The 26,046-nt window shown below is 50.5% G+C and overlaps 10 protein-coding genes across 11 annotated transcripts; 6 read left to right on the top strand and 4 right to left on the bottom strand.

Moving 5' to 3' along the window:
• Positions 1 to 140: 140 nt before the first annotated feature.
• Positions 141 to 3,457, bottom strand: L3040_004172 (uncharacterized protein; the record flags this gene model as incomplete). The annotated part of the gene is made up of 7 exons (XM_007289047.2): positions 141 to 902; positions 959 to 1,126; positions 1,219 to 1,435; positions 1,486 to 2,106; positions 2,240 to 3,002; positions 3,057 to 3,111; positions 3,191 to 3,457. 7 exons carry the CDS (start codon positions 3,455 to 3,457, stop codon positions 141 to 143), a joined length of 2,853 nt encoding a protein of 950 aa, XP_007289109.2.
• A 1,377-nt stretch (positions 3,458 to 4,834) lies between these two features.
• L3040_004171 (uncharacterized protein) lies at positions 4,835 to 6,547 on the top strand (the record flags this gene model as incomplete). 2 transcript variants are annotated; one of them, XM_066153937.1, is made up of 4 exons in its annotated part: positions 4,835 to 4,897; positions 4,963 to 5,145; positions 5,558 to 6,331; positions 6,410 to 6,547. In XM_066153937.1, the coding sequence occupies 4 exons, from the start codon at positions 4,835 to 4,837 to the stop codon at positions 6,545 to 6,547; spliced, it is 1,158 nt and encodes a 385-aa protein (XP_066011882.1). The 2 variants fall into 2 exon arrangements, with proteins under 2 accessions (XP_066011882.1, XP_007289110.1); XM_007289048.2 differs by having other exon boundaries at positions 6,404 to 6,547.
• A 686-nt stretch (positions 6,548 to 7,233) lies between these two features.
• On the bottom strand, positions 7,234 to 8,578 carry L3040_004170 (mitochondrial 54S ribosomal protein mL67; the record flags this gene model as incomplete). The annotated part of the gene is made up of 2 exons (XM_007289049.2): positions 7,234 to 8,307; positions 8,363 to 8,578. The coding sequence occupies 2 exons, from the start codon at positions 8,576 to 8,578 to the stop codon at positions 7,234 to 7,236; spliced, it is 1,290 nt and encodes a 429-aa protein (XP_007289111.2).
• Positions 8,579 to 9,216: 638 nt separating this feature from the next.
• Positions 9,217 to 12,015, top strand: L3040_004169 (uncharacterized protein; the record flags this gene model as incomplete). The annotated part of the gene is made up of 1 exon (XM_007289050.2): positions 9,217 to 12,015. The coding sequence occupies one exon, from the start codon at positions 9,217 to 9,219 to the stop codon at positions 12,013 to 12,015; it is 2,799 nt and encodes a 932-aa protein (XP_007289112.1).
• Positions 12,016 to 12,493: 478 nt separating this feature from the next.
• Positions 12,494 to 13,671, top strand: L3040_004168 (uncharacterized protein; the record flags this gene model as incomplete). The annotated part of the gene is made up of 2 exons (XM_007289051.2): positions 12,494 to 12,799; positions 12,871 to 13,671. The coding sequence occupies 2 exons, from the start codon at positions 12,494 to 12,496 to the stop codon at positions 13,669 to 13,671; spliced, it is 1,107 nt and encodes a 368-aa protein (XP_007289113.2).
• A 465-nt stretch (positions 13,672 to 14,136) lies between these two features.
• Positions 14,137 to 16,808, bottom strand: L3040_004167 (uncharacterized protein; the record flags this gene model as incomplete). The annotated part of the gene is made up of 2 exons (XM_007289052.2): positions 14,137 to 16,158; positions 16,254 to 16,808. The coding sequence occupies 2 exons, from the start codon at positions 16,806 to 16,808 to the stop codon at positions 14,137 to 14,139; spliced, it is 2,577 nt and encodes an 858-aa protein (XP_007289114.2).
• A 2,676-nt stretch (positions 16,809 to 19,484) lies between these two features.
• Positions 19,485 to 20,154, top strand: L3040_004166 (uncharacterized protein; the record flags this gene model as incomplete). The annotated part of the gene is made up of 2 exons (XM_066153917.1): positions 19,485 to 19,641; positions 19,715 to 20,154. The coding sequence occupies 2 exons, from the start codon at positions 19,485 to 19,487 to the stop codon at positions 20,152 to 20,154; spliced, it is 597 nt and encodes a 198-aa protein (XP_066011881.1).
• Positions 20,155 to 21,914: 1,760 nt separating this feature from the next.
• L3040_004165 (uncharacterized protein) lies at positions 21,915 to 22,288 on the top strand (the record flags this gene model as incomplete). Its single annotated transcript, XM_066157375.1, has 3 exons — positions 21,915 to 21,960; positions 22,021 to 22,061; positions 22,121 to 22,288. 3 exons carry the CDS (start codon positions 21,915 to 21,917, stop codon positions 22,286 to 22,288), a joined length of 255 nt encoding a protein of 84 aa, XP_066011880.1.
• A 477-nt stretch (positions 22,289 to 22,765) lies between these two features.
• Positions 22,766 to 23,425, bottom strand: L3040_004164 (uncharacterized protein; the record flags this gene model as incomplete). Its single annotated transcript, XM_007289055.2, has 3 exons — positions 22,766 to 23,034; positions 23,185 to 23,340; positions 23,422 to 23,425. 3 exons carry the CDS (start codon positions 23,423 to 23,425, stop codon positions 22,766 to 22,768), a joined length of 429 nt encoding a protein of 142 aa, XP_007289117.2.
• A 769-nt stretch (positions 23,426 to 24,194) lies between these two features.
• On the top strand, positions 24,195 to 25,712 carry L3040_004163 (uncharacterized protein; the record flags this gene model as incomplete). Its single annotated transcript, XM_007289056.2, has 2 exons — positions 24,195 to 24,959; positions 25,014 to 25,712. 2 exons carry the CDS (start codon positions 24,195 to 24,197, stop codon positions 25,710 to 25,712), a joined length of 1,464 nt encoding a protein of 487 aa, XP_007289118.2.
• Positions 25,713 to 26,046: the final 334 nt, after the last annotated feature.

Below are 26,046 nucleotides of genomic sequence, written 5' to 3'. Positions count from 1 at the left end.
ATTTGAATTATCAAGACGAAGCGGGCGTTTCGAATAGTTTTGGATGCGGTCGACCCCTTCCTCTTCACTGTGGATCAAGGAGATATTGACAGAATGGGTCATACAAAATGAATGAATCACATTTGTAGAAATTATAAAGATTAGGATGAAGATGCCCAAGCATCACCCGCCTGCCCAGGGAAAGTCCCATCGAAAACCATGCCATCATCTCCAGGCTGCACGCCCGTAGCATAACTCAGATTCTGGCCCATCATGTTTTCACCTCCCATCGAACCTTGCATGCCAAACCCCTGCTGCGTCTGCGAAAGGTACGGCGGGAGCGGCCCGAACAGCTGCCCTTGGAGGTCGTCGTACTCGCGGCTGGGACTATTCGCCAGATTTAAAGGAAGAACTTGAGTCCCGTTCGCCATGTTGCCCATGCCCTCCTGCTTGATATTGTCAAACTGCATCATCGGCTGGTTCGGATACGCGAATGGATCGTTAGACGGGAACATCATCGCACTGAATTCGGGGACGGCCGTGCTGAGGCCGAATTGTGGATGCATGGAGTACTGTGAGGGGCGCATAGTGCCTATTGTGTTGGAACAAGGGGTATTGATAGGAGACATGTCTGTGGTTGGCGAGACTAGGTCGTGGAAACTTTGGCGAAGGTTGGGGCTCGATGATGTGTTGTTTTGGAAGCTGTCGCCGTCTGGAGTGGTTCTTAATAGGGCTCCTGATTGGGCGGGAGCTTTCATAGGGAAGGCCGTTGCTCGTGAGATACTCAATGCAGGATCAGGGTGCTCGGGACAGCTGTGTAGGTTTCGCTGCCCTGGGAGAGAGGATTCTGGAGCGGAACGCTTATTCTGCTGTTTGGGCACCTTGGAGCCTTTTAGTGTTTCGGGCAATTTCTCGAACAGCCCCTAATATTTGTCAGAATTCAGGTTGAATATGTCAATTGGGAGAGGCAACCACTCACCCCCAAAGCGGTGGAGCACCTATCAGCTGCCTGACTCCCCCTTGCAAGGCCATCCAGAGCATCCTTCCCATCGTTTGCATCAGCAAGAATCTCGTGTGACCCTGCCTTTTCGGGGTTTTCGAGTACGAAATACACAAGGGATATGATTGCAAAAAATGTGGTGTACATCTGTAATCGTCAGCATGTATCATCTGGCAGCTCAGAGAACGGAAATTCTGGCATTGTAAAATCTACCGTGGAATGGCAAGAGGGGTACGAACCGTAAACCAATGAGCACCGATAAGCAAACCTCGTCTCTCCATCTCCGTGGTGATGTGAACAACATTTCGCGATACACTAACGCACGCGGCTGCACACGCATACGACCTTTCGTCAATGGTCTTACCTACATATGCGCTTGATGACACATAATGTAAGAATGGTCGATAAAGCATCATCTGGCAATGAGCATAGGACAGTCGGAGAAGTTGTTGCACACTAGTGTAATCTCTTAGCAATATTTGATAGGTGACATGAAGAATGCCTACCGAAGAACCTCAGGTGGGCCTTCTCCTGCAGGTCGCAAAACCATGGGCAACTTATCTAACCAATGTGCGAGGTCACGCTCAATTTCCCTGATCTTGGCATGGCTGATCACGTACGAAGACTTGGTGCTTCCTTGAAGCGACTGTTCTAGACCCTTTGTCGGGTAGATGTACTTGACGACCTTCGCCAGAATAGACATTAGCCTGGTATGAGCGTTAGATGCGGCGAGAATCAGTGAGAATTTCCCGGGGGGCATGTCGATGACGCCGTCCTTCGTTATATACTCGTCGTCTACCTCAATTGGCAGCTCTTGATCAATGTCATCACTACTAAGCATTTGAGGAAGCCCCAAAAGAGCAGAGACGTATATATCCATTTTACGGATGACCCAGAAGACTCTGCGCCTGGTCTCGCGCTCGATGGGATTGAAGTTTCCAGCCAGACTTCGATGAAGGCCCATGCGCAGGCCAGATCTCAGAGCGACTCCAACATACGAGTAGCAGGTGCTCAAGTTTGAAGACGCTTGAAGAAAGAGAGTCATGAAGATGACAGCCTGTAAAGATGTAAGATCACGGCAATCTGTGGGTTCGACCATGCTGCGTGCTGCTCGATAGTATTTCAATCTACAGTTTAGTTAGCCTATGCTCCGGATGAGCAACGCATTACAAATGCAAATACCCGATGGCCGATGGGGCCGTTATTACTGGCACGAAGATCCACGAAGTATCCTGTAGAGCTTGAGAGAATCTGGCTTACCCTAGTTCGATTCCGTTCTTGTAGGTGTTTTGAGGGTCCCCCTTGTGAGCCCGACTTGGCTCATTATGAAACAAACACCCAAGTGCCAGAACCATATATAGAAGAGGTAGAAATCGGTTCTCATTATCCCCGAACTGATCAGGGGGTGTATCGTAAATCCTATCACACATTTCATAAAAACTCGGATGGTGGACAAACCGTAAGAGAGAACATCCGCAGTCAAGCGAGTCTCCACACAAAATCTTCGCAGTCTCCCGGGATGGGAGATCCACGATATTGGGCAGACCGCCGTCCATTGGACTTTCTGTCATGGATCTGGGAGAGTCGATACTCGGAACGACAGGGCGGGAAAGCCTTGGGAGTAAAGGACCACGATGGTCATAACCCCCAAGGAGATCGCCAAATTGTTCTCGCATTCTCTTGACAAACACGATACCTGCCGATCCTCCATGGAAATCCCAGTGCCCGCTTTCATCGAGGTCCAACTGCCCTGTAGATTCAATCATTGAGCGCAGTTGCGCCTCATGATCAGATTCATCGGATTTTCCCCCTGATGTTTCGGCTTGGTTTATTTGGATTTCCTCCCCATTGCCAGCTTGAAGGCGTTTTTGGATAAGGGCATCTATATTGGCGTCGTTGAGGTCGACGTTCGGCAATACTGATCGGAGTAGCGTCTCGGTCCGTTGCAGCCGTGTCTCCAAGGCCTCGATATATTGTGGTGCGGGATTTCTCCTCCTGTTGGAAGGTTGATCGTATGTGCAGTCTATGATGGAGCCTTAGCCGGGAAGTGTATGAGATACCAACCGAGGAAGCGTACCGTAGCTGTAAACAGTACAGTGTGTGCAAGGTTGTTTCCCGTCGCATTTGATCTTCTGCTTCAGTGTTAGCGAAATCACTCGGTGCGCTCTCACAACAATCCCCAATGGACATGGGAAGATGCGAGTAGCAAACCTTTCTCCTACACTCATCGCAAGCGCGAGTTACCCTTCGTCGCTTCTGTAGAGGCGCTGGCGTTCGTGGGTGCTGGGATGCCTGATTCGACGGACTCTGGCCATGCTGCCATTGCGCTCCTAGAATATTCGCATCGTCCTCGACTTCGAAATCCGCGGGCGAGGAGTGGCCCGAGCTGGGATTGGGATTGGGATTGGGATTGGTATTTGTATTGGTATTGGTATTGGTATTGGTATTGGTATTGGTATTGGAAGTAGCCGCAGCCATGGCCAAGGAGTTGTTCCCAAACATTGCATCGAAAGACATTGATGGATGGATGGATGGATGGATATGCGTGCGTGGGAGGAGGAGGGGCGTGAGTAGTGGTCGAGGGGCGTATATTGCGTGCGTACTTATTGTAGAGGAGGTTGGTTACCCCAGGGAGTATATACCTAAGGTATTGATTGCTCACGGGAAGTAGTAGTATAGTAAGTCAGGTGGTGAGCGACAGGGATAGGAGAGAGGTAGATCTACAGTACAGTAGAGCTCTGAGCTTCGATCTTCGATCTTCAGGTCCGTCGCAACTCAATCTCAGCCCTGATGCTACAGGCTACAGGTTACTGCGAAAGGGTCTGGCGCATCGGGAGGGTTGGAGAGGTGGTAGAAGAAGAGGGCTGAGGATAGTGATAGTCGAGACAGAGCCCCCAAGTACCGGTAGTTGTAGGTTATCGGTACGGTACATGGAGAGCGGAACATACGGAAAATACGGAGTATACGGAGAATACGGAGAGGAGGGCATCATATCATTTATCTCCGAGCTTCGCTTCTACCGTAACTCCGCTCCGTAGAGCTGAAAGAAAGACAGCGTTACGTAATTGATTGTACCCTGGGTCTTATGTCGATTGTTATGCAGATAAGAGATGTCCCAATTCGGATGCGGGTGTGCATTCCCCGCGTACGGAGATCGTCAGTGCGCTCCGACAACTTTCCATATCCCGATTCATATTTTACTCCTATTCCCATTCCCATTCCCATTCCCATTCCCACTCCATGCATTCATTCATTCATTCATTTATTCATTGATTCATTGCACTGCATGCCCTTTTTGGCGGGGCTTGCCCACTCTGACGTACCTCAACCCTCAACCTCCAATATTCGCCTTGGTCATCTGCACATCTGCAACCCGCCAGCCTACCACAAGATCACAGCAATGGTTATTATTACTATTTGATTATTACTATGACTCTCTTGTTATGATTCCGTCCGGGCTCGCGTAACCTGAGCTAAGTATCGATGAGCCCATAATAAGTATGTACCTAGCTAGTAGCGCGCTAATGGTAGGTAGTGCCCGTTGACTGTACCTTCTCTAGCTCTCTCCCGCCCGCCTACTTTCCTACCTTCCTACCTGCCTACCTTCCTACCTTACTTAATCCCCCACCCCCCGCCCAGTTTCCTTGGTGGCACAGATCAAAGCTACCTAGCTTGCATTTTCTGCCCCTCCTCGCCTCTTATCCGTGGCCGAGTTGGCTACGGGACATCATCCAAGTTCTGTTGAGATACCGACAGATACCGACTGCTTTGCTCCCACATACAAGTACTACTTCAACCGGATCCTTTTCGTCCGTTCAATCAATTCCAGTTGATCACACACAACCCCCAGACATCATGTCAACAAAACCCATATTTGTTGCGACCCATCCCCGGGCATGCAGTACTGCATTTGAAAGAGTAAGAGTCTTCCCTCCTCCTGCCCAATTGGCCTTACGCTGTCTGACAAAGGTCAATAAATATAGGTCTTTATGACCCGCCAGGATACACTTCGCTGTGTGCACGAACCCTTCGGCGATGCCTTCTACTTTGGCCCGGAGAGATTGAGCGCCAGATATGAAGATGACGAGAAAGCCCGCCAAGAGAGCGGCTTTGCGAACAGCAGTTTCAAGTCCATCTTTGAGAGGATTGAGAAAGAAGGAAAAGAGGTTCGCAACCCCACTATTCCCTAGCACTCGCACCTCCCCCGGTCAAAGAGAGAGAGAGATATATATATATATATATATATCACGAATGCAGCGTGGATATGGAAGAACGGCTTTGGGTGCATCTTGAGCAAGTGCTTGAAAGACCGGAGGATGATACACGACGTTGCAGAGAGCCAGGCCTTGGTGCTTTGGATTACGCTCAACTAGAGATGATGGATAAGAATACAACAACATTACCCAAGACTGTTCCTGGTTTCATTTGCCCCTTTCCACCCTTTTCCCTCCGCTCGAGTGCTACTCACAATCTTCGAATCTTGATGCCTGGGGCCCCTTATCTCTTTGGCCTCGCTACCGTCGTATCGCTCCCGCTTGTCTTTCAAGGCGAAGCCAAGCAGAAACTCATTTAGTTCAGGGCAAACGACTATTCATCAAGGACATCACACATTATTTGGTGCCTCCGGAGGGAAAGCCAGCAACCATCGCCCCATCCCTTGGTGGTAAAACCGTCAAGAAAGGAGTCGGCACGAATGGAGAGAAGATTGTGACCAATGGGGTGACCAACGGCTTGACAAATGGCAACGAGACCACCAACGGCCACCACACCAACGGCCACCACACCAATGGCCATCACACCAACGGCAATCATACCAACGGCCATCATACCAACGGCAACCACAAAGCCCCGTACCCGCACGATACCGGCGCTGAGCCAGGAAACCCCACCGTCGTCCCGGCCGAAGTCCTCAGGCAATTCCATTTCACCTTCCTGATCCGACACCCACGCCACTCCATCCCCTCTTACTACCGTTGCACGATCCCCCCTCTCGACGCCATCACCGGCTTCTACAACTTCATGCCCTCCGAGGCTGGGTACGACGAGCTACGCCGCGTCTTCGACTTCCTGGTTAAGGACGGACAAGTCGGGCCCGCCGAAGCCGGCAAGCATGGAGATCTAAGCGATGGAGAGGTCAGCATCACAGTCATCGACGCCGACGATCTCCTCGATAACCCGGAAGGTATCGTGCGCGCGTATTGCAAGGAAGTCGGTCTTGAGTACAGCCCTGACATGCTCGTCTGGGACACAGACGAGGATCATCAGAGAGCGCGAGAGGCATTCGAAAAGTGGAGAGGTTTCCACGATGATGCTATCAACAGCACCTCGCTCAGGCCGAGGAGCGCTACCCATGTGAGTTGTGCACCCTCTCTCGGCTATCGCGGGTGGTGAAGAGCGGTACGGTTACTAATGTCTCGGTGCAAGAAAAAGAAGGCAAAGTCCGTCGAGGCGGAAGATCAGGAATGGAGAGAGAAGTATGGGGAGGAAGGGGCACGCGTTATCCGGCAGTGCGTGCAGGCCAACTTGGCAGATTATGAGTACCTGAAGGGCTTTGCTATCAAAGTCTAGAAGCGAGCGGTCTGGCGCTCTGCAAGGGATACGGTGGACGGTGGTACTAGAGCCATGGGGATCTAGGGCATTGCAAACACAGCACGAGATGCGACGTGCATGCATGAGTATACATACGCAGTGGCGGTTTGGAAGAGATGGACGTCCTCTCTCTCGCTCTAACGGAAAAATTTCAATTTTCAATCTTCAAATTACCAGACTTCGAGAGCTGAGTGCAGTGGGGTTCAATCGCATACATTTCCATCCTATCCCATCCCAATCCCGTTCCGTCCCATATGAATAGTGCTGCGCAGAGTACGTAATTAAAGGGGCAGAGCGAAGCGAAGCAGAATAGTTGTAGAAGAAAGGAAGAAAGGAGAACAAAAATAACAGATTAGAGAAAGAGAGAGAGAGAGAGAGAGAGATAACAGAACAGCATAGAGAGAGAGAGAGACGCCTTGATTGCAATACTCTCTATCCCAACCCCGTCCCATATCTGCTTGTTGGCACCAGCAAGCAGCATCGGCCTAATTGTGAGGCGGCCTGCCAGGTTTCACTAGAGGCTCGCTGCTAGGGACGTCTACTTACCCGCTTGTATGGTATGGTATGGTATGGTATATTTTGTTCCTTCTTACTTTACAGCTTTTGTAAATTACAGTGGAGGATATCAACACGACATAAAACAACACAGCACAGCTGACCTAATCCTATACAGTCTCCTTTCGGATCTTTGTGCTGCCCGTTGTCCTCCTCTTAGCTACGTGTTTGACTTTCTGCTTTTTCGCCTTTTTCTCATGCTTCGCATTCTCGAGAGCGGCCATCTTCTTTGCCAGCGCCTCTTTCTTCGCTTCGGCCTGCTCTTCGGGGCTCAAAGCGTTCCACTTGGCGCGAACCGCGGCCTGCTCTTCTGCGTGCCGGAGCCGCGCTGCCTCCTTGTCGGCGTCGGAGATCGCATTCCCGCGAGCAGCCATCTTCTTTGCTAGCGCTTCTTTCTTCGCCTCGGCCTGCTCCTCGGGGCTCAAGGCGTTCCATCTGGCGCGTACTGCGGCCTGCTCTTCTGCGTTCCGGAGCCGCGCTGCCGCCTCTTCGGCGTCGGAGATTTCTTTCTCTCGTAACGTCTTCTCCTTGAGCCAGGTTGGGATATCCTCGCTGGGCGTTGGGAGTTTGCCGTGCTCGATGTTCCCGGCCCACGACTCTGCGAATTCCGCATCGTGCAAGTCCCGCCAGAGAACCTCGACTCGGGTTCCGGATCCCTCTCCCACAAGGCCAATGTTCGGCAATTTGGTGACCTCAGCGGACTCCTCTGGCTTCTGAGACCCCTCCACTGCCCCTTCCTGCGCACTCTTTCCTGTCTCGGCTGTGTCCCCCTCCTGAGCCGTGACAGCTCCTTCTTCTCCCTCCTTCGGCACAGCAGTAGACTTCTGCATTGGTGAAGCTAATCGATTTAACACGGCCGCAATATCAGCAATGCTGTTCGCCTTTTGGTCACACAGCAACCTGTTTCTAGCCTTGATAGTTCTCGGGCCTGGTGTAAAACTCCCAGGATTATCTTTATCCTCTCTCGCCTTCGGATCCCAGAAGATGTGATCACCCTTCTTCGTTTCCCATTCCAACTCGTGTCGTTTCCTGTACTCGCGCAGCTTCTGAAAGGCGGAGAGTCCGACCTTTCCAGAGCCTTTCGGAAAGGTGATGCGGGCCATGGGATGCCATAGGTCTTTGCGCAGGGCAGCTGGTACGGATTTCTTGCCGTTGAAGGGGAGCTGGGCCAAGGCGGCATTGTTCTATGGAATTGAATCAGCACCCGACCGCTTTAATGTCCCAGAAGGCAGACCGTACGTTCATGGCCTTCCTGAGCGAGTAGACGACATGGTTTCGCTGTGCATGGTTGTAGACGAAGATCTCCCGGCCATGTTCGGGCGGCGGTGTCTTTGGTACGGTATTGGCCTTGCGCGCAGCAATCTCGGCTTGCTTCGCAGCCTGGGACGCGGCGGCTTCTGCTGCTTGGTGGGCTCGACGTGCCAGCTCTTCGGGGTTCATGCGTTTGGGCTTCATCGCGTGTTGGGGCGGGACAGCTGGCTGTCAATCGACGCAGTACCGGTACTGGACCAAGTCCAACGACAAAGCAAGGCAGCTGGTATGGATTATTTCGATGCTGTGGCTAATACTGTGGCTGATGCTGTGGCCAGTGCTGTGGCCAGTGCTGTGGCCGATGCTGTGGCTTGATGAGCTACTGTGGCTGAATTTACAGGTGAGCTTGCTCCTCGACAGGCCCCATATTTTGCCAGCAGCACTGGCCCCACGACCCCACCACCCCACAAGAAAAAGAAGGCTCTAGCTGCATCTCGTTCCTTGGACAGGCCGAGCTTTCGAGACAACACCAGCTCCCTCTAGAGCCATCTCGTCACCCTCGATGGCAAGATATAAATCTTGCTCCCCATAGCACATCTTCTCCATTTCTGTCCTTCCACAAGTAAACCTCCCCAAGACTTTCTTCGATACAGTGACCCAGATCACCGACTTATTTGAAAACAATCAAAACAAACAACCGAAGGACCTGCCAGCTTGCTCTGACACCCCACTATCCATCCCAGTTCGAAAGTTCCTCCACATAGCGACAAACAACCACAATTACATTTACATCCACAACCTCCTACCCGAACTGATCACACGCCCGGGTCAAACTCGACAACATGTCGACCTCAAACATGAACTTCACCGACCGGGCCACCAAGGCTCTGTCCGATGCCATGGCCATCGCAGAGTCATATGCTCACCCCCAACTTCTACCCCTCCATCTCGCCTCTAGCCTGCTTGACCCGCCCGTCGACGAGTCCAAAGACCAGCAAGCAACCGTCAACGCCTCTCATGGCGCCTCCTCACAGTCTCTCTTCCGCCAGGTCGTCGAGCGCGCTCATGGCGACCCTCAAGCCTTCCAACGAGCCCTCAACCGCGCTCTTGTCCGGTTACCCACTCAAAATCCTCCTCCCGATCAGATTTCCATGGCACCCTCCTTCACCAAACTCCTGAGACAAGCCAACGAACTACAAAAGACGCAGAAAGACTCCTTCATTGCCGTAGACCACTTGATCATCGCGTTGTCGGAGGACACGACCTGCCAGGCTGCGCTGAAGGAAGGCAACATCCCCCATGTCAAGGTGCTGCAAGATGCTGTCCAGAATATTCGTGGAACACGCAGAGTGGACTCGAAGACGGCCGATACTGAGGAGGAGTTTGAGAATCTGAAGAAGTTCACCATCGATATGACTGCCACGGCACGAGAGGGCAAGATTGACCCGGTCATTGGCAGAGAGGAGGAGATCCGACGAGTGGTCCGAATCTTGTCAAGACGGACAAAGAACAACCCAGTCTTGATCGGAGAGCCTGGTGTGGGCAAGACCACTGTTGTCGAGGGTCTTGCTCAGCGAATTGTCAACAATGATGTGCCCGACAACCTTGCTACGTGCAAACTGCTCTCTCTGGATGTCGGTTCGCTTGTTGCCGGCAGCAAGTACAGAGGAGAGTTCGAGGAGAGAATGAAGGGTCTCTTGAACGAGATTGAGCAATCGAAGGAATTCATCGTTCTGTTCGTCGACGAGATGCATCTTCTCATGGGTGCTGGATCCAGCGGCGAGGGTGGCATGGATGCTGCCAACTTGTTGAAGCCCATGCTTGCCCGAGGACAGCTTCACTGCATTGGTGCCACAACTCTTGCAGAATATCGAAAATATATTGAGAAGGATGCGGCCTTTGAGAGACGTTTCCAACAAGTTCTCGTTAAGGAGCCTACGGTTCCCGAGACCATATCGATCCTCCGAGGTCTGAAGGAGAAGTACGAAGTCTACCACGGTATCACGATCTCGGATGGAGCCATCGTTGCTGCTGCTACCTTGGCTGCACGATACCTCACCCAGAGACGACTCCCCGACTCCGCCGTGGACCTGATTGATGAGGCTGCCGCCGCAGTCAAGACTGAGCGAGAATCACTACCTGAAGCACTCGACAACCTCAACCGCAGACTTCAGCAATTGAAAATTGAAATCCATGCTTTGTCGAGAGAGAAGGACGAGGCTTCAAAGGCTCGTCTCGCACAAGCCAAGGCAGACTCCAGCAATGTTGAGGAGGAGCTGAGGCCTCTTCGCGAGAAGTATGAGAGCGAAAAGAACCGAAGCAGGGCTATTCAAGAAGCTAAGGTCAAGCTGGATCAGCTTCGAGTCAAGAAGGAGGAGGCTATCCGTCTGAACGATGACCAGAAGGCTGCCGACTTGCAGTACTACGCCATTCCCGAGCAAGAGGCTTTCATCAAGCAGTTGGAGAAAGAAAAATTGCATGCAGACCAGGCCTTGAGCTCATCCAATCCCGACTCCGGCGGATCACTCATTACAGACATTGTTGGCCCGGACCAGATCAACGAGATCGTTGCTCGCTCGACTGGTATTCCTGTGACGAGACTCAAGACCACCGAGAAGGATAAGCTCCTGCATATGGAGAAGGTACTTTCCAAGATCGTAGTTGGTCAGCGAGAGGCCGTCAGAGCCGTCTCCGACAAGATCCGTCTTCAGAGGTCTGGATTGGCCAACCCAAACCAACCTCCAAGTTTCCTGTTCTGTGGTCCCTCCGGTACTGGTAAGACGCTTCTCACCAAGGCCCTTGCCGAGTTCCTCTTCGATGATCCCAAAGCCATGATTCGACTCGACATGTCCGAGTATCAAGAACGCCACACTGTCAGTCGGATGATTGGTGCTCCTCCTGGTTACGTCGGACATGACGCAGGTGGGCAACTTACAGAGGCTCTTCGCCGAAAGCCGTTCTCGATCCTGCTCTTCGACGAGGTTGAGAAGGCCGCCAAGGAGGTGCTCACAATTCTCCTTCAACTCATGGACGACGGTCGTATTACCGACGGTCAAGGACGAATCGTTGATGCTCGCAACTGTATCGTGGTCATGACATCCAACATCGGTGCGGAGTACCTCCAACGTGCCACCACCGCCAATGGCCAGATCGATGACACTACCCGAGCTCTGGTCAAGAAGTCACTAGAAGACTACTTCTTGCCCGAATTTCTCAACCGTATCAGCGAGACTATCATCTTCAATCGCCTTTCCAAGGCTGAGATCCGCAAGATTGTCGATGTGCGCCTTATGGAGATCCAGAAGCGTCTGTCAAGCAATGGCAGAGATGTCATGATTGACTGCTCGCCTGCTGTTAGAGATTGGCTCGGATCTGCTGGGTACCACCCAAGCTACGGTGCGAGACCTTTGGCTAGACTGATCGAGACGGAGGTTCTGAACAAGCTTGCGGTCTTGATCCTCAGAGGTTCCATCAAGGACGGAGAGAGGGCTAGAGTGGTTATGGATAATTCCAACAGAATCAGAGTTCTCAGTAACCACGATGATTCCGAGGAAAGCTCGAGCGAGGATGTTGATATGGATAATGCTGATGTTGCAGATGCTTTGGGAGATGATGATCCGGAATCGGCTCTCTACGATTGAGGGCTTTCTGGGAGTGTCAGAGAGAGGGTTATGAATAATGAGAAATGAAATTGGGTGTTGTTTGTTGCGAAAGCGATGGCGTTTTAGGCGCATGGAAGGACTGAATCGCATTGTTCAGAAATTGATGGTGCAGCTATAATGTAGATAGACATTAATGCATAAAAGTGGCAGATAGAATTTCAAATCATTCCTAACATAGTTCCCATGCACTTGTGATGGAAAAATAGATACAAACCATCTTTCGCATCGATTCTGCGTATGTTCTCTATCAAATTTCTGCAAAGCAAGTAGCGTATACCCGTTTTAGTCATTGAACAGGCAGACCCTTCCGCCGAATCTCTCGCGATATTTAGAAAGTGACCCGACTTTTAGCCGACACCTCGGTCTTCAGGTCAACATATTGCGACGCGCTGTCGACACCCAAAACAAACAACACAGACATCTATCCCTACATAATAAGCTTCGCACAACCTGCGCGATGTCAGAAGACGAGAGATACCGGACATCGACCCAGTACCGTCTCTGGTCCTACACCCCTCAATCCCTCCACGCGCTGCGCTCAACCACAAACCAAACGGCCGCCGACCGCGTTCGCGAAGCCGTGCGACGCCTGCGCGAAGCTCGCATCATCTCCTCAGCCGACACGAGTGAAGCAGAGAATGGGCTCCCGCCGGAGGGGCCGGTGAACTGCTTGACGGTGGATGAGGAGCTGAGGCTTGTAGCGTTCTATTGCAAGGAGACTATGAAGCTGGGGGACCATTTGAAAGTGCCTACGGATGTCAAGGTATGCATACAATCAAATCAGACCTAGGAAATATACATCTACCACGAGAAATGAGACTCATGCAAAAGCAGGCCACGGCAATCCAATACATAAAGCGTTTCTACCTCACCAACTCTCTCATGACCTACCACCCGACCGACATCCTGAAAACCGCCCTCTTCTTCGCTACCAAGACCGAGAACCACTACTTCCGTCTTACGAAATTCGCAGATGCCATCGGCAAGACGAAGCCAGAAGACGTGCTTGCCTCTGAATTCCTACTTACGCAAGGCCTGAGGTTCACGTTCGATGTACGTCACCCGTTCCGAGCTTTGGAGGGGGCTGTCATGGAGTTACAAGCTATGTCATTGGGAAATATACCTGCCCTTCCTGGCGGAGAAAAGCTCAACGGAGACCGGCCACGCAATATGGGGAAAAGAGTTAAAGAAGCACATGGCAAGGCTAGGGACTACCTGAAGACGAGCGCCTTGTTGACGGATGTCTATTTCCACTTCACGCCGAGCCAGATCATGATGGCAGCGCTGATGCTTGCGGATTCAGAGCTCTTGGAGTGGTACATCCAGATCAAGATTCCTGCTTCTGCGGGGGATGTGCAGCACAAGGTATTCGGTGCACTGCAAAAGTGTGCTGCGATGCTCAAGACTGTCGATCCGAGCTCAGAGCCTTCTGCTGTCGAGAAGAAGGAATTGCAGGTCTTGGCTAAGAAACTGAAGCTGTGCAGGAATCCAGAGAAAATGGACTTGGTGAAGTTGCAGCGCGAGAAGAGAGAGGGGGAGGAGGGTGAAGATGAGAAGATCATCAAGAAGCGAAAACTCGAAATGGAGAGGTCTGCTGCTGATGATCTGTTTGGGCCGGAAATCAAAAATTCGTAGAGGCTGCGCGAGCAAGATGTCATTTAGCAAGGCGTCGGGGGTCACATTGCATATGGGCGGCGTCTGAATCCGATTTGATTTTGATGCATTGTTTCTATTTGTCCTAACTATGCTATGTATGATTCTGGAGGAAAGGGGGCTTTTGCAGGTTTGTGTATGATCTCCACGATCGTCAACTTGTTCTGTAAATGATTTAGCAAGAAAAAAGATGGAAACTGAAGGTTGTGTGCATGATGAGATGGGCGAAGAAAGGAGAAATCATCGAAAGTATATGCCCGCAAGCGACCACCGAAGTCGACACTTGCAGCTGAACGTCGTGGCTGTCACTCTGCTGGTAAGTACCGAGCTTCCAGGGATTCCGTTTTGAGGAAGATATCCAGGCTCGTGCATCCAAGCCAGGGACGAATGGCGATGCCAATGTCCAATAACTGAACGTAAGCCTCTTTCGTGCACCTTCTATTGTAATTAAGATTGGACTTTTCTCTTAGGGACAGTCGCACTACGAGGCTTGACCCATGGCATTTCGCTGTCCTTCAAGTTGATGCAGGTGAAGTAGTCGATTCCGACCTCTTCCACCGGGAGCATAGAGTTGTTCACACAAAGGGCTGCGACCTGCTCTTGCGCATAGTCTTTCATGGTCTTCAGAGTTCTCTCTACCTCGCGACCCTTCGATGAAACCTTCGCGCCATCTGGTTTGGTGGCCTCGATTCGGTCGAGAACTTCCTCAAGTGGCAAGTATGCATCTCCGCCCTTCAAGATCAAGCGATAGACGCCCGCGTGATCCAGTCGCCTGGTGTGCTCGAGGTTGGGGTTGGATTGGGGAGCCTTGCTGTCAGCCTCTGCCAGAGCTCCGTTGAACCAGCTTTTCCATTGCTGCCCGACTGACCAGATGTCCGCAGTGGCCGCTGTGAGGGAATCGGCTGTCAGATCAACATCTCCTACTTGGAGCTGGGCCGCGTCGAGAGAGTCGGCAGCAGCAGATCTCAAGGCCTCCAGCTCGCTGAGCTTTCGGTTCATCACCTCGATGGTTTGAGCGAACATCTCGGGTGGGTGGAAGGACGACCAGGGCCACCATCCATAGCTTCCCACGGCATGGATCAGTCCCTCTCTGAAGATTGGAGCCGATTCAAGGTAGTATGCGAGCTGCATCCAGCGAGGTGGGTCGTGCATGATAGCGAGGTAGAGGTCCCGGCCAAAGTTCATGAGCGCGCTGGTAATGTGCGATCGAACCATGGGGATTGAGCCATATAGACGGGCGACATCGATAAGTAGCTCTGCGTGGTCTAGGGCGAAGTCGATGTCGACAGTGCTGATCGTCAGAGGCAGGTTGTAATATGCAAGGAAGAGGTTGTGGTGGGCAAATGCGAAGTCGTATCCACTTCTGATTGCGAGTGGTCGCGCCACAAAGTGATTGGTCGCCATCGCGAATTTGGTAACTCCTCTCGGGCTCTTCACGATCCGACCTTTGATTGCGATGGCTGTGGACTTGAGAGACTCGGCTTCTGCGGTTCCCTGGCTTTGGCTAGTTGGTTGGACCGGGCCCGCGGGTGTGCTGCTCTGGGGAAGCTGTTCTTTGGCCGTAGCAGCTGGGAGAGCAGAGGACTTCTCTGTGTCGACATGCTCCTTTTCGGAGAGTTTCTCCTTCTCAGCGACGGCATTTCCATCCGTCGCCGAGGCTGGAGCTGGAACATGAACATCTGTGTTTTCCGGCTCGGCAGACATTGGGCCTAGAGCTGGAGGCTCTGTCGTGATGGCATCTTCGGAAGCCAGGGCTGGCGTAGCAGTTGTTAGACTGGCAGCGATTTGAGATCGGGCCGTGGGGGAGAGAGTTGTTGAAGTTGCTTCCTCCTTGAGAGCCGAGTCCATCCCAGAACCACATGCCTCCATAGGCTTTCCAATGATAGGCAAGCTCATGTGAGTGTCGTTACCTTCAGGTACAGTATCTTCGGGGATGTCGGTCATCGTGGTGTCGTTGTCACTCTTGACAGAAGCACTCTCAACCGTGTCAGAGGCCAGAGCAAGAACGTTGGTTGACTCTCCACAGTTGTTCACCATGGCCGTGTCGATATCCAGCGCCGAATTCGTGGTAACCTCTTCCTTTTCAATGGGCTTACCCTCGAAAGATGAAGAAGCATCACAAGATCCGACATTGACGGGACTCTCAGATATCGATAACCGGGCCATGTCGGTCACGCTCTTAGGAATTGTAGGCTGCTCTGGCTTGTCGACGGACTCGGCGATCTTCTTTGCTTCGCTGGGCTCTCCCGCAGATCTCGATATTTCTGAAACTCCGTCCTTGATGATCTGCTGGTGGGTATACTTGTCTTCATCTATGACTTCAAGGGCTGCACTCTGTGAAATACTTTTCTTGACTGCAGCGTCGCTCGCAGGCATCTTGGCTTGCAGGGCTTGCCCAAGAGACTTTTGAGGTTCGGCCTTACTTGATCCCAGTCTAGAGGGCACTTGCTCGTTGAAGTATGTGAAGCTCTGCAGTAAAGAGTTAGCATTATGCCTTGCATTCCAGGTGAATTTGTTGGCACAGAGCACTAATCGTGCTTGGAGAATGCGGGATTTCGACTTACGCCTCTCTTAAGAAGATAAACCTTCAAGTCTGGGTTGACCTTCAGCTCATATCTCGCCTTGATTTTGTATCGTTTCTGCATCTTGGCGCCTCTAACAGGGTCGGCTTCAAGCATACTCATGTCCAAATCTACGGTCTCCCCGAACCATGCCGAGGCATGAATGAGCGTACTAGAATGGAGCTGGTATGTGGATAACCAGCCTTTACACTCAAGATGAATGATAACATCTCCGTCTGTAAAGAGCGGAAATTTGCCAGTCGGTGGTGGCACTTTTTTGATGCGAACCTCTGGCTTTCGGTGGAGCTGCTCTCGATAAGGCTTTTCATGCTCGATCTGATCGAGATCGATTACCTCGCTGATTAAATTGTTCTGTTTCTTTGACTCCTTAGGCGGCAGCTTGTGGCTCTTTGTCTTGGTGCTCGGGGCAGCTTTTGCTGCAGTCTTTAGACGAACGCCACCGGGACCTTTTTGAGCCTTGGACTGGGGTAGTTGCGTGTCAAGGGGGTTGAAATTTTCGCTTTCCTCGCCGGGAGCAAGTCGCTTTTTGGGAGGCATCTTGAAGATCAGATGTTATTACGTATCGAGGTAGATGATATTATTGACGTGTGGCCATGGGAAGGTGTCGACCATAAAAGGTGAGAGAGCTAGATAGTTGCAAGTTCCCCAAAATGGCGAGGTAGAGTTGCTCCCAAAGGTGATGAGGGATGTAGGTGTAGTTGAGCTCGGGGGTCCTGCTCGGGTTGACGGACTATGAGAAATTATGTTTCTGATAGACGGACGTTAGCAAAGGACGTGTTATTCTCAGAAGGTTTTAGACTGGAGAATCTGAAGGTCACCTTTGGATGACTTACCTTATCAATGTTGTGGATGGCTATGTGCGAGATCGAAAAGTAAGTTGGAGGTGGCAGCCAAATTGCAAAGCCGAATCGGTAACCGTGGGTAGTGTCAAGTTGAAACTTGTGCGAGACAGATCATAGATGACTGGAATTACTGGAGATATGGAGGAGCGAGAGGGTGATTGCGAGATAGATAGAGCCACAGAGTTTGTGAAGCTGTTGTGCTGTCGTTGTCGTTGTCGTCGTGGAGAGAGATATCAAAGTAAAGTATCAAGGAATTATGTAGTCATAAGATAGTGTGACGAGAACCAATTTAAGGACTATAAGTTGCAATAGTTCTCCTTTGGCGGCAAGAATTGAATGTGTTGTTATGGGAGAGCAAGTTGAAACCCCGCAGGGCAGGTCGGAAGGGGAAGGGGCGTAGCGAGGCTCGCCAAGGAAGGAGTAAACAAACACCAAAACCGAGCCCTGAGATAGACAACTCGCACAATACCGAGCCACGTTCCTTAAAAGCTTGCAATGTGGTCGACAATTGGAATCCAAAGGGTCAAAGAGAGGGTTGATCAAATTTTAGCCGCAATTGAATTATATGTGGACATGTTGGGGATCAAATCTGGACCATAATTTATTGCTCCGAAGTCTCTGTTCGTTTTACCAAAGACGGCCCAACTAATACCATATCAATCAGAGTAATCAGAGCTGTTTCAGATAGGCACTGATCCCCTTCTAAACCTCAAGAGTATCACCGTATTTTGATTGAAAGACACCACATTTACACAGGATGAGGAACTTACCTGGAGAATCATGAAAGTTGATTCATTGAATGTAGGTATTACTTTGAGTTCCTGTCACATAGACGATGTTAGGTATTGCATCACCTGCGACGAGACAGACTGGACGTATCAATCATGACGGGGTCGCATGGAGGGTTTTATCGGCGGATTTTCGTTGGGTGTGGAGGCCAAGAACGCTGCTCCTCAGTAAACTGGGCAGAGGTGCGAATTGGCGTATGGACAGAGACATGTTGTGGATTACTTTGGAATCCCAGCGGCTCGGTGCTGAGTTCACAGGGAGGCATAGTCACGTTTGTTTTGTGCCAGGAAAATTTTAAATGCAGTTCTAAGAGAGGTATGAGGGTCTTTAAGGTCACGAAACCAAATCTGAGAGCTACTATAACGAAACCTTCCATTTTTGAGACTTGCATGAACATGGCCAACCATATTATAAATCGCTCTTTGGTAGCGTATTCTATCCTACGCATTCAAGAAGCTAATGTCTTCGTGATACTAAAAAATATCAAATAGCATAGAGTTGCTGCAGCAGTACAGTTGATGGCCATGTATCACGTGTCAAGGTAAATATCCTGGTCCGGTTGAAGTGTGCCTACAGATCGAGAGACAATTATTAATAAAAAAAATAGACCATTCTTCCCCATTTAGAGATAATCCATGCACATGCTCTTAGTATGACCGAAGATATTCTTCCATGCCTTTCATTTACGTCTTCTCTACTCTCTACTATACCTACACCAGGTCTGCAACAGATATCACGACTGCGCGGTACATGAGTACATATGCGAAGCTTTTGCTAGCCCCGGGCCTACACAAGCGAAAAACCTTAAATGCAAACTCGACGTGCCCTCTCCACTCTCATCTGTTCCTGCCTCTAGCCGCTCGTCTGAACCAGCCGCAGATCCTCAACCACCCATCCTAGGCTCGTCGTTGCTTCTACTTTCTTGCTTTCGTCTACGAGGAGTCGTGGAGATGCGGCCCTCCCGGGTTTCACACCTCCAGACGAAGAGCATGAAATCGCAATACCAGCATCTCTTGCCAGGCTGAAACCCCATCGCCATCTTTCTCGAATGAGATTTGCCCAGGCGGGAACCAAGATTCAGCAGACTTTGGGTTTGAAAATAAAATGGGCCGAGCCGCCCTTTATTTGGGGTAGATGTTACCGCGTGAGGTTGTGTCCGGTGCGGTTTCAAGCATTTCGGATATGTCCTATGCCAGACGCCTTTCAGAGACGGAATGCATGGCCTGCTGCAAGTAGGACGGACGACTCGGTGGTGAGAGGTGGATACAGAGATGAGACGGGGAGGCGGGTCGAAAGTAGTTCATGCTATAGACTTTCGGAGCCTCCTATGTATGTATATAAGTGATCTGTCGCCTTTACTAGAAGGTCTTTTTTCCACTCTATCAACGCTCTTCAGCAATTTTTTTGTCACTATTACATTCTCTTCATCAGTTGATCTATCTCTTATCAATATTACACTGTCTTTACATTTATACTATATTTATTCTGTTCGGGCTTCATTCAGCATTAACTAACGAGTAAAAAATACTTTCTTCCTACCTAACCAACCAATCAACCAGTCAACCAACTCAAAACCTTCAAGATGCAATTCACCAACTCTATCGTTGCCTTCGGCCTCTTCGCTCTTGTCGCCTCATCGCTCATTCCCAAGAAGAACGCAGATGCAACTCCCACCAGCTCTGCCCCACGCTCAGCGGCAACCCCTGCGACCTCGAAAGGCTCGTCCAAAGACCCAAAAGGTTCGAAGGCCCTCAACCCCCCACCTTCTCCCTCCAATCCACTCAAGACTCGCAATACTGACATCCAAAACAGCCGCCGCTTCAGCAGCCGACGTTCTAAAGCCATCGGCCTACAACGACTTCCAGATCTCCTCAGGGACAGCAGGCTCCGCCGAAGCCAACGCCGCAGCCCTCTTCACCGGCCTCCCAAGCGACCTCACGCAGGTCACAGCCAACGACCTGGAAGTTATCAAGGGCATCTACAACGCAGCAGAGGACGCCGAGGTCAATGCCTTCAACCCAGCCATCGCCGCCGCCACCGGGCCTGCTGCCGACGCGCTCGAGGTCGGCAAGAATGCCAACAAGGTGCTGAAGCTGACGGCCCAGGTGATTGGTATCCAGGTCGAGGCCTCGCAGGGCGGAACCGGCGGTGATTTCGCGGCCGTGCAGGCTAAGCTTGCCAAGAGCATTGCGGCTGATAAGGCGAGCGCTGGGCAGGCGTCGACTGCTGTTTCTTTCGATGCTACCTCTTAGGTGCGAGCGTTTGCTTCTACATTGTGGTGCTTGCAATGTAGCTGTTGGGACGAGGGGATGGGAAGGAGGCCGAGGAGAATGTATAGAGAATAGAAGAGGAGAGCTTTCTTTGTAGAGAATGTTAGTGGAATGGGAGGGGGGTTGGGGGGGGGGGGGGTTGGGTTATTGGTACTTGATGAATTCTATTCTTTATTTGCAATATCTTTCTGGGCTCTGGGACGATGCTCATTGTTTGAATAGGTGGCTGGGATCGGGATCAGTCACGAAGTTACGTAGGTAGGTAGGTAGACCCGACTGTGAAAAGGATAAGTGCCAGGACTGTAATTAAAGGAAGTCAAGCCTTGCCGCATGGAAAACATATGGGGGTGGGTATATGTTCTATGGCTTTCTAAAGCTATGAGATTGACCAACTTCCACTATTAGATAGGATACAGAGAATACTATGAAAAAAAAAATCGAAAAAAAAAATTTACACTGAATTTCAGCAAAAATCAACTGGAAACTCAATTCATATGTATGATGGTATGAGGTTCCAATCTACAAACCTAATTGAATAGGTTTTTCGTCATCAACAGGTGTACTTGGAAGCGGCCAGCGGCTCATAGCCACTAAACCACCATGCCATTCCTCGCAGTTGATGGAAGTTGGGGCAGAGTTCGCTTCTATAGAGTAGATTTAATTTTTTGTGTGTGTGTGTGGGAAGAGGGAAGCGAGAAGGGAGGAGCGAAGGGGTAAATGGGTGAATTACGGGCATTGAGTCTCGAAACTGTTGATTTCGAAATCTGCTTTTTTTTTTTTACTTTCTCAGACTAGATCGAGAGATTATATCTGAGAGAGCTCGCGCCGCTTAACCAATCGAAACGTAAAAGTCGAAGTGATGATCGATGTTAAAAGTTGAAAAATAGACCGACTATTCGACAAGCTCTTTTAATAAGGCACTGGCAGCAGCTGATGCGTTGAGGTGTTTCTGAAGAAGTGCCTGCTGACTTTGGAACAATTCGTGATCTCCTGCGTGTTTCCATAGAGGTCGTGGGCTCTGGGTTAGTACATATCTTATGACATTAGCTCATCTTTCTCACACCCATACCAGTGAGATGAGCAGAGTACATCATTTCCCATTCCCTCAGGTTCCCACGTACCGCAAATATGAACCTGGCTTAAACGAGAAACATATCTGATCGTCGGCTACACCCTCGCCACTTGTTACTAGGTCACCACGATGCCACCCGGCCTTTTGCAACTAGCTGTTATGTTCAAGGACAGTTGAAATCATGACATCTTTAATCCCAATAATCGTGGAACCTCTCCGGACAGGCATTGCCAGTCCAGAATAAGCAGGCATATATATATCCTGCTGCAGAAAAGCTTTCCTGAAAAGCTTACCGTAAGCTGTGTACCCCACCCATCCTTGAAGCTTGGGAGTTAGGAAGGCACTTTAGCTGTCTTAGCGCCCGTTTTCCGTCTCTTCAATATCCCCGTCTCGGTTTTTATTTCTCTATCAACATGACTCTTTCAGGAGGTATCTGTGAACTCGATCCGAGCTTCAGGAGCTAGGTACTTTTTCTATATCGATGTCTTCAAAAATGGGAATATTCTTTTCTGGTTCTTTGAATCGAGGAACACAGACCCTTCAGAGGCTCCTCTGACGGCATGGATCGTCTTTCATGATTGGATTATTCCAAGAGATAGGCCTGCCTTGTGGAGTGGATATCGATGGCAAGGCGTATAGCAATCCATATCCATGTTCCAAAGCCAGTAACATGATCTATATTGATCAGCCGACCCAGGTGTGCCCAAAAGTCATCCGTGAGTATTGTCGCTTTGGGGGACCTCTAACAACACTACGGAGACCTGACTCTCGTATAGCGTTCCTGTCGATGGCTACACCGATCCCAACTCGCAAGCCAGTGGAAAATTGCAAGAGCCAAGTTGATTCCCGTACAGAAATGGCTGGTATGACCCTTAGATCCAGCATCAGGAATATTACAACTTACACACATTGTCCTCGAATGCGGTCTACGGAGCTTCCACTTCGACGGGTAATGATAGCCGCGAATATGAGACTGTTAGTGCTCTAAGGAAATCGCTGCAGCAGGGTATCACATCTATGCTTTATGCCAGAGATGCTGATTGAAAGCTCCGTACGCCTCAATGACCCTCGACGCTCTAGTACAGTAAGAGCTAACTGCTAACGCATAAAACCACTTTTCGCACCAAAACTAAGGGTCAATACTTTGAGAAAAAAAAAAAAAAAAAAAACCAACGTTAGCCGGTATTTTTTTGGTTCGATCTTCGGGGACGTAGCTGATTAAAACTGTCAATCTTAAATCTGCTTGTTTAACAGACCTAGATACAAAAGACAAAGCTGAAGGCGCTCCTTTTTTGAAGACTTCTTCTAAAGTCAAGCGAAAGCCAACTTTCTATGTTTAAGCCTTAATTGGCTCAATTAAATGACAATATCAAAATGACATGGTCATAGCGGTCTATCATCTTTCTTTACCTTTCAAAGCTTATGGTTGTAGAAAGTTTAAGCTGTCAAATGTAACGAGTTCTGGTACGAAATACCAAGGCTTGCATTGCATTAGCAGTTAGAGGTGACTGGTAAGTGTCGCTACGCGATGCCGAGGGCCAGGTCCACCTTGTTTCGCCGCAGTCCCACTGCAACAGCTGCAACTGGCTCGGCGGGGAAGTCGACATTGAAGAAGTCCAGGCCCCAGGCTTTGACGGCGCTGGATACGTGAATGTCACGACCAGCGACGCTCTCATCCACAGCCAAGTGAAGCAGGCCGGCAACTTCCCCTTCGTCTGAGTCTACGAGTCTGGCTATGAAGTCCCCTTCTAACAACCCTTGGCTGCGCTTGAAATGTTCGAGAGGGCTATCTACAGCAAGGACATTGCCACTGGAACCGAGAAGCCTGGAAGCGGGTAGACGACTGAGCCGAGGGGTTGATAGGATGAGGAGAAAAGAAAGAGATAACGCCGGTAGTTAAGTCACTCGGCAGGCAGAGTCGCATTGTGAATGTTACGAACGCCTATGGCTGCCCATTGTGCCCAGGGGGTAGTTGACTCTCGAACTTCTCATGGAGATATCACTCCGAATGGTCCGAATGGTCCGAATGGAGAGGATATGCAGTGATCCCACAAGGTAGTGAGATGGTTCCCAACCGCTCTGCAACTCCCATGCATCTTATCAAGGGACAAGAGGTTAGCTAAGAATCACCACATACTTGCATGCAGTCTGTACTCTACATATACAGACAATCATACACATGTTGAAACTCAACGTATGCACCTGTCCCAAAGATATAAATAAGATATTATATGGTTGTTGATTTTGTTGAGAAGCTGAGCATAGTGGCGGCTTGCAATGGAAGGATGGATAGTTGGATAAGTGGATAGGTGGATAGGTGAATCGATGGATAGGTGGATCGGTGTATGCTTTTAAGATTCCGCGTACTTATCATGCACGGCATGCAGGGCCCCTGCTTCTTGGCTTAAGCGAGCTCAGCTCAGCTCCGAGGGCCCCACTCACGTCATCCATCCATCACCCAAAAAACCGTTCAACACTTTTTTTTCTTCTTTCTTTTGCATCCCCACGATCCTGGTGAAAAGTACCAGCATCCTCAATCCCGATCCTGTCCTGTCTTCTATATTGCTATCTCCTTCTATCTCCTTACAAAGCCAGCCTCGGTAGATCGTATTGCCCTTCCCTTCCCTGCTCTGGAATGCTTTGGTTGGGTCCGGTGGGCTGGTCGGGTTGAAAGTGCGCGCTAGTACTTTCTCTACTTCCATAGAAAGCTTCCCTCCGAAAGAAAAAAAACCTCTCCTCCTCCTCGCAATCGCCTACTCTCGGTCGCAGCAGCTCTGGGCTTCTCTGCAGCAATCACTTTTCTCCTCTCATACCTTCTTTCACTTTCACATCTACGGTCGACGACTGAGAACAGAGGCATCTCGGATTCTCGGATTCTTGCAACATCCACCCACCAGACTAGACCAGACCAGACCAGATCAGACGGAAACCGCTCAAGCGCTGAGCAAAGATGTCTTCTGCCAAGGTCATGTTCTCCCTCCCCGATTCCAACCTCTTCCAGTTGCCTCCGAGAAACGATCCTCAGGCTCTTCCTCCTCCCACTGCCGGAACCACGCTCTTCGCTCCTCCAATCTCTATACCCCCCTCGATCTACAATGCCGCGCTCGATGTCAAAGTCCCCGTCACCGTCGCTATTGTGTACGCGTTGACAGTCACAATTCTGAACAAGGCCAACCGCGATCGGGGAATGAGGCCATGGGCTATCAGCAAGACCAAGCCGTTTTTCTGGTTCGTGGTGGCGCACAACGTCTTTCTGGCCCTTTACTCCGCATGGACTTTTGTTGGAATGTTTGGCGCTCTGCAGCGAGTCCTACCAAGTTGGAATGGTTTTGGGAACATTACACCGTTGGTCGACAGCTTGTGCAAGATGCATGGGCCGCATGGGCTAGGAAATGCGGTCAGCTACAACCCCGCAATTTCCCAATGGATTTCGACTTCTCCGTCAGTGTTTCTCAGCGAGGCAGGCACACCAGCCGGTACAGATGTGGGTAGGCTGTGGAACGAGGGTTTGGCTTTCTATGGCTGGTTGTTCTATTTGAGCAAGTTCTACGAGGTCCTGGACACTGCTATCATCTTGGCCAAGGGAAAGCGAAGCTCAACTCTTCAAAAGTACCACCACGCTGGAGCTATGATGTGCATGTGGGCTGGCATTCGGTTCATGTCTCCACCAATCTGGATGTTTGTCTTTGTCAATTCGGCAATTCATGCCATGATGGTACTACTACTCCTTTCCTTCCGCGATTGAGAAACCTTCTAATGTTTTTCATAGTACACCTACTACACCTTGGCGGCATTCTCCATCCATGTTCCGCAATCCATCAAGCAATCTCTCACAACCATGCAAATCACCCAGTTTTTGGTTGGATTTAGCTACGCCGCTCTCCATTCCTTCGTCTCCTACACCATCCCAGTCCAGGTCGCGGATGTCGAATCCACGCTTAAGACCACCGCAACAGCTGCTACAGCCGCAGCCTCATCTGCTGTCGCAACCGCAGCTTCCAATGGCTTCGGAAAGACGATCATGAAGTTCCTGTACCGGGCTGTAGGAGAAGAAGGTCTTGCAGAGAACGTGAACGGCGCAGCACCAACCGCTCACGCTGTGCCATCCTTCAGATCAGGAGGCATTCAATACCGTACCGAGTACCAGACCGTTCCGTGTATCGACACCAGCGGCCAGACCTTCGCGATTTGGTTGAACGTCTTCTACTTGACGCCTTTGACTTTCCTTTTTGCAAGATTCTTCGTTAAGTCGTATTTGAGAAGAAACACCCAGAGGACCGTGGGGCCTGAGCATATCAAGGGAGGCGCGGCGAAGGATGCGTTGAAGGGCGTTGATAGGAACTTAAACGGGAACGCCAATGGGATTGCTAACGGCAAGACAAACGGTCATACCAACGGCCATGCGAACGGCAAGGCAAATGGCACGCCGAACGGCAAGAGCAACGAGAAGGTCAACGGAAAGCATTAGGGGATGGGTTTGATGAAGGAGTACTAGGAAAACACACGAGGGATGTGGGTTTTCTGGATTTGCTACCATGAGAGCCTTTGCACTTGAGGGTCCGATGCTTGAAGGTTCCGATTAGATGTTTGCCAACGTGGCAGAGAAGCGGTAGAGATGAAATTGCAATGAATGCAAATAGACGAGACGGACTGTTCGCAATAGCCTTCGTCATGATGGGAAGGTGGCTATTCCTGGTGGGACAAACGCTCTTGATTAGACAGCTAGCTAGCTGGCAGAGAAATGGGTTCCAGTATTTCTTCCAAGGTGTACGAAGTGTGATTTTTTTCACGCCATGTATTTT

The sequence above is a fragment of the Drepanopeziza brunnea genome (genome assembly GCF_022702325.1).
Source record: "Drepanopeziza brunnea f. sp. 'multigermtubi' strain 214-2 chromosome Unknown ctg6, whole genome shotgun sequence".
NCBI classification, from domain to species: Eukaryota; Fungi; Ascomycota; class Leotiomycetes; order Helotiales; family Drepanopezizaceae; genus Drepanopeziza; species Drepanopeziza brunnea.
The sequence above is the reverse complement of the archived record's forward strand: the minus strand, read 5'-3'. Positions and strand labels throughout refer to the sequence as shown.